Raw genomic sequence first — 7,121 nt, forward strand, 5'->3', positions numbered from 1 at the left:
GATCTTTAATTATTTTTCCACTTTACGGCCTTTTCCTGTGTAGGTAAAAAAACCCGAGCGATATTTGTATTGAACTATACTTAATTTGTCATATTACATACACTATTATGACAATACTGTGAATCTCTAGAAGCAATACTGTGATTGATATCTACGAATAATATGTTAGATACCTTTGTGAATTCAATGATACAAATGATTTACATTCTTTATTCTTATTCCAAATAATAGACACATTATTATATTCATGTATCTCCAATCTATATTGTATGTGTTCAATAGTTACTTTGTATCGTCAACCATTAAAAGAACAAAATGGTATGGAGGGCCAAAGTACACATATTTTTTTAATGATCCTATATAAGCATTTAGGTGCGATGTCGTTTGATATTAAGGGAATATAATCTAACATGTAGCCTCTGATCTAGGAAATGTGTGTGTGTGAATAGCTAGAGTGTATGTATTTGAAGACATACACTTAATGTCGTCTTAATGTCGACGACGAAATAACACTTAACAAAGAAATTAATTTAAAAATCTTAGAGATAAAACCATTGTCAGAAAGTACCAGAATTTTCTAATTATCTTCAATAAAAATTACCTAACAAAAATTTGTAATTAGTAAGTAAATATAAAAAATAAGCAATCTCTATAGATGACGTTTTCCTTTTATAATATAACGATACGGAAGTTGGGGTGGTTGTTCATTTAGAATCCTATTCGACGAACTGTAGATACACAATTACATTTTATTTATAAGTAATTTACAGAAAACCAACAACAATCATGAAGGATACAAGAGTAAAAGAAAAGAAAGCATTCAAGACGAAACGTGATAATTACGCAAGGAAGTTGAAGAGAAAGAAACTAATCAACTATTTAGGAAGCGAATTACGGAGTTGTAGTACGCACGGTCTGCCTTATATTGTAAACACGAATACACATTGGTTTGAGAAGTAGGTATCTAATGAAATATTATTTTAGTGTTTGTACAAATCAAATCGACTACACATCTAACCTAATATTATAAATAAAATAGGCTCCGAAACTGGATCAATTTAAAAAATATTTTGCTAGTAGAATCCTATCCTACCGAATTTTAATAATGTAAATGTATATGTTATAGATCCGTAAGCAAACTTCGACAATGTAAGCCAACTTTCGAATAAAATATACATAGTTATATGTACGCTGCAGAAATTATTGACAATATCAAAGGGTATATATGTGTGTGTGTGTGTGTTAAGTCAGAATTTTTGAAATGTGTTGTGTTAAATACTCGTGGTGGCAAGTGTAGTAGGTATATAGGAATGATAATATACATACCGTCTATTATTTTTAAGTAAAACATACTGTTATGTTTGTGTAGAGTGTTTGATTGAAATCTTAACCAAAACTCTAGTACCTTTTGCTATAACGACACCAGACAATATACCAATGTGTTGTCTGAAGACTTTTCTTAACTACTAACGGAATCATTGCTTGATATATTACATAAATGTGTTAAACTGACACATTTTATTTATAGTCTTGTTCTATAGCACTCAGGTTTTAAGTAGATTATTAGTAATAATATCCATTCAGGACTGTTATTCCAGATAGGGTGGATTAAATTATCTAAGTATATATTGATTTAAAAATTGGATACGATCGTCTACCTGTTTTGTAAAAAATATTAATAATAGGTTGCACATGAAGCAGGAATAATATAATAAATAAGCAGGAATAAGAATAAGAATAGGCTGAAATATGAATAAGCAACTATGGCGATGGTGCTCAGTTATTTTCGCTGTGGACATGTAATTTTGAGCTTTCGTTACTAATAACAGGTAATAAATAAATAACATATCCGCAGGGTAATCTGGACTGCCAGTTTCGCATGCTGTCTTGGTTTGGCATCCTCTTTGCTTTTATCTCAATATACACGATACATTGTAAGTATTTTCAGATATAAACAAACTTGGTAAATCTCCTTAAATACCAGAGAGTGAGAAAAAAATAGAATATGTAAAAAGTCTACGGTAATCGTTGTCCATCAAAGAGTTTTGTTTGCCGCCATCCTAGCGTAAAAAAAGACACGTCAGTCTCATCTACCAGTCACTGGTAACTTTCTTTATAAAAGTATATTTCAATTTGAAAAATATGGCAGTGAAGCTTAGTGCTCATAAACGCATGATGCTAAAGATGGACAGTCTCTCTTTTTTGTGAATACATATGTAGATTGACAACGCCAGAGTAATATATAAGTAGTTGCTATTTATAAATTGAAGGCATACTATCATCAGGCGTGCGCTATGCTTACAAAAAGTATAACAATTAAGTGTCGGTAGTGTGATTGGTGATATAAAAGAAAAATAAATATTTAAACTATGTAAAATTAGACAGACGTTTGCGTTACCAAAAAGTAATGTTATAACTAACTTAAAACGACCATATAGATGCCTATGCTACGTCCAACATATTGTGCTGGTAGAAGGGTTTAGCCCACAAAGATACGTGTTAATGGTATTATTTTCAGAATGCTCCTACTGTCATGAGTGTGGAGAAGGACTATTTCAATTGGAATATTTCCTATCCAGCCATAACAATATGTCCATTGGAGAAAATAGATGAAGAGGACTTAAGCACACTAGTGAAGTAAGTGCCCATAGCCCATATATGAACAATTTGCAAAGCTACTAAACTTAATTTTGTTAGGGAATTGTCAGTAATGAGGATTAGTGACCCTGCATGTATGTCAAGTTTACCTCCATGCAGTTCCTCCAAACCAAACCATCGTAGTTAAATTCTGGTGAAAACGTCGATAGGCTAAATGATCCGAATTCATGTTCATGCTATCATGCACCAGGTGATGCACCATTCCATTATCTACAAAAAAACTTAGTGTATTCTTCTTTTTAGCGAAACGCTGGAAAGTGTTGGAGAAGATATAACTTTACAATTAAGAGCAATTGTTTCATTATCGTTAGACTCAATAGAATTATTAAGCGCGGACGTTTCAAATCATTCTAAGGTATGTAACGTTTAAACAATTTTTCTAGCGTAAATTTGTTATGGAGTTTTAGATTTCATACAAATGAAACTCATTTAACAAAAAAACACTGTAAAGAGAAACTTCCTTCTGCTGTTCTAATCCACATACCAGTTCACATGAGCCACGAAGTAAGTTAAGCGATCCCAATCGCCAAATATGATGCACAAGACCACTATGCATTTTCCACGCAAAACGAAGTCGCAAAAATATAAAAATAAATTATATTCGCACGCCGCTAAGGCGCTGTCGGCAATTATTAATAAGTAGGTACTACTTTATCACCAACTTTACTTAACGTCATCGACAGTAAAGTATCCATTTCTCTTAGCCATCATGGCTATAACATCTAAACACTTTCTGTAACTCAATTTTCTTCCCTAGTAGTTATTTTTCTTATTCTTAGTTTCCATATTACAAGTCATCTTACTTACAGAATGAGGATATAGATATCTAAGTGTCATTAGGTAATTTTTACTATAACAATTTGTAGAAACTCATATATTCAAACGACTACATGGAAATAATAACTGCTATAAGTAAAAAAGTAAATAACGACTCCATAACCACGAATACCAACTGGCCTATATCAATGGAATCGTCCATGACAGAAATGGGAATATGCCATGTCATCAACTCGAATGTTGCTGTATTCGACAACCCTCTGTAAGTAAAACGTTTGCATGTTGCAAACGTATCGTAAAAACTTCACATTAGCACAGTATGGTTCATTATGATATTTAAGGATTTTCAATTATGTTTCTTGAGACACCTGATATCTATTTAGAAATTTACCATTACATAACGACTTTACAAAAATATACCAGATTATATACAAATGTACCTAACATATGATATAAATATCATGTGGATGTAGATAACTGTGTCAAGTATCTAGAATATGTGTGTGAGAATCTGAGTAGAGATAGAGTAAGAGATATATTACGAGTACATTTGGGGGAGCTGACGTAAGGACTTAATAATATAAATAGTAAGGGCCTTACGGCTTTTGGGCTTATGGACTTACAAAAAACTATAGTTTTGTTTAGCAATACCAGAAGGGGAAATATTTTTTTAGAAATTACCTATATCTACCTATTTATAGAATTTAGTTCAATTAGTAGTTAAGCTATGTCATTAGTAATCGGCAAGCACGCAGAATACCTACTTACATGAAAAACACGAAAACGGCGGTAATAACATGTAATTTTATAATTTACAGCCTACGAAAAAACAACTTAGAATATGTTAAAAAAAACATTGATCTCTCCATATACGACAGAGATTTCTTTATTCAAATTTCTGATTATGCTAACGTCTACAAGGTATGTTTCATCTACATTTATAAATATTATGTAATATCGCGCTTTTGTTTTTGCGTTGAGATAGACGTAGGTATGTGTACATACATCTAGAGGTACAAACAAATTGACAATTTTATTTTGTAATGAGGGAGGGAGATTTCAATAACTAACAAAGACAATAACTATAATCTCACTATGTATCTTAAAAATTTTGTTTATACCTATGCACATATCGCTTGCATTACGTCACATGTTTACTCCTATGTTCAAATTTTGTACATAGGTTTACATACATCATCCTGATGAGATTGCTACAAGTACAACGCCATCATATATTGTTAACAATGAAGGTTTTACATATTTTGGAGTACAAGTGCGCAGCACCAGAGCTTCCTCTAAACTGCGAGATATACCCTTAAGCTACCGAAATTGCAGGTAAACACAACTGAATTTTAATGGTATCTATTAATTTTACGTTTAAGGACATTTTAATATTCATTTAACTTACAGATTTTTTGACGAACCAGTAGGCGAAAGGTACCCTGTATATTCCTACAATCACTGTATGTTAGAATGCAGAATTCAAATGATAATAAAACTCTGCGGTTGTGTACCGCATTTCTATAAATATATGGGTAAGTTGATAATAACTTATGATATTATTACTAAAAATAAAGAATAGTTTTAATTAGTTTTATGAACAAATGTATACATTAGTTTTGAATGAAATGCCGATCGATTAGCATGTTTACTTACTCTTTTTGTGAAATTGCAATGACCCTTATTCTCAAGTACTGCGCATGACATAACCTAGTGGGTTACTACCCCAACTTAAATCCCAATGTCGCAAGTTCGTATATGGTCTTACACAAAACCCATTTAAATTTCTGATTAACTCTTCGGCGATCGACTTTATTATATTACCAACTACTAGATACCCATGACCTATTTAGTAAGAAAATTTATTACTGAACGTAATCTTATTTTCCTAATATTATTAGAAAGTTTGTGAGTATGGATGGATGGATGTTTGTTACTCTTTCACACAAAAACTACTGAACGAATTTTTATGAAACTTTACAGTAATGTAGCTTATACATCAGAATAATACATGGGCTATAAAGATATTATGTAAATTAAATAAGTGTGATGCAGACTAAGTTGCGCGGGTCAGCTAGTAGATCAATAATAAAAAGAAGACACCTCAAAACTTTATAGAAGTATTATAAATACTATTATTATTATTATTAAAGAATTTATGTAAACCAAAAACAAAGTTATAACAATAACATATTAAACGTAAACAACTACATTAGTTTACAAAAAACTGTGTTGCAGCTATTTGCGCCCATCTCCAGAGCATTGTATACAATTTAAATAAAAACAAATGAAAATAAATGAATATTACTCCTTAAGAACATTTAGAGAAAGACAAAGTATATATATGTGTGTGTGTGTGTGCGTGTGCGTGTGCGTGTGCGTGTGCGTGTGCGTGTGCGTGTGCGTGTGCGTGTGCGTGTGCGTGTGCGTGTGCGTGTGCGTGTGCGTGTGCGTGTGCGTGTGCGTGTGCGTGTGTGTGTGTGTGTGTGTGTGTGTGTGTGTGTGTGTGTGTGTGTGTGTGTGTGTGTGTGTGTGTGTGTGTGTGTGTGTGTCTGTGTCTGTGTGTGTTTATTGCACCTCTGTATGCGTTTTATATATACTATACGCTATTGAAATTTTAATAACCAAAATGTTAGTAAGCTATATCTCTTTTTTAACTGAATTTGATAGTTACTTTTACGAGGAAATTGTATGCTCAAAACTATATAATGTATGTAATTGTTATTAATATATATTTTTTATGTGCAGATAATGAGAAAATATGTGAACTCTCTGATCTCAAATGTATTATAGACTATAAAACTGAAATCATAAAACTGTCTACGTCCAAAGAGACTTGGGATGTATTTATAAATAAAAATGGACTTCCTAGATCGCCACGTGACTGCGGTTGTCTCGATAATTGTGAAAAAGATGTTTATCTAAAAGAACAAGAAACATACATAAGCCAAGGTGACTCAAGATTAAGAATTGGTGTATCTTCCTTTCCGAAAGTCCGAGTTGTAAGGGAAATAATATTCAGCGTGTATGACATGATCTGTAAGTATATGTATATATGTACTTTAATATAAATCAGTAGAAAATCAAGCAGAATCATTAATTTTGTTATTGAGTGGACGTAACCAGAATTCTTAAATTTAGGTATGTGTACTTAGACCTTATCGTGTGTAAAGCCAGACTTATAAAGGTGCAGACTCACGACATAAAGCAACAAAAAATATAAGATTGATCCATACCTCTTAAGCATCTCTTATAATTTTATTGATGTTTACGAAATTAGAAAGAAATATTTATTTAATGCAGCTTTGTGGCAACTCTTAGAGTACGACATACATACGTACCTGGTCATTACAAATCTTAATAAATATAATTTTACCAAAATGTTTTTATTTATATCGGTATGGCAATTGTGTACCACGTAATTTCAGTGCTATAATACTTCATCCTTTAACCGAAACACAACATGTTGCTTGGAAGATGAAATTGGTGAGACAGAGGTCACAGCAAAGAACGCCGAGACTCATGCAAATTATGTAAGTACCTAAAAACTAATTCAATCAACACTTGTTACAGTGAGGAGTGGCGGAGTCATAAATCTGTGTTTAGGCACATCCATAATTTCCGTAATGGAGCTATTAATAATAGCAATAAAACTAGTGATTAAACTACCACAACTTATAATATAG

The 7,121-nt window shown here is 32.2% G+C and overlaps 1 protein-coding gene across 1 annotated transcript; it reads left to right on the plus strand.

Annotated features, from left to right (window-relative positions):
* The first annotated feature begins 786 nt into the window (after positions 1–786).
* On the plus strand, positions 787–7,121 carry LOC131849667 (sodium channel protein Nach-like). The gene is made up of 10 exons (XM_059199783.1): positions 787–956; positions 1,856–1,934; positions 2,519–2,637; positions 2,902–3,013; positions 3,525–3,697; positions 4,254–4,356; positions 4,619–4,770; positions 4,846–4,970; positions 6,184–6,474; positions 7,009–7,121. Exons 1-10 carry the CDS (start codon positions 787–789, stop codon positions 7,119–7,121), a joined length of 1,437 nt encoding a protein of 478 aa, XP_059055766.1.

The sequence above is a fragment of the Achroia grisella genome, unplaced genomic scaffold (genome assembly GCF_030625045.1).
Source record: "Achroia grisella isolate CSIRO2021 unplaced genomic scaffold, CSIRO_AGI_Agris_v1 utg1111, whole genome shotgun sequence".
NCBI classification, from domain to species: Eukaryota; Metazoa; Arthropoda; class Insecta; order Lepidoptera; family Pyralidae; genus Achroia; species Achroia grisella.

Bases quoted from the DNA above. Each gene is read 5' to 3' on its own strand.
- LOC131849667 (XM_059199783.1), top strand. From the start codon at position 787: ATGAAGGATACAAGAGTAAAAGAAAAGAAAGCATTCAAGACGAAACGT. The intron at 1,935-2,518 runs GTAAGTATTTTC...TATTATTTTCAG, and splicing joins CTCAATATACACGATACATT to AATGCTCCTACTGTCATGAG. The intron at 4,357-4,618 runs GTATGTTTCATC...TTTTGTACATAG, and splicing joins ATTATGCTAACGTCTACAAG to GTTTACATACATCATCCTGA.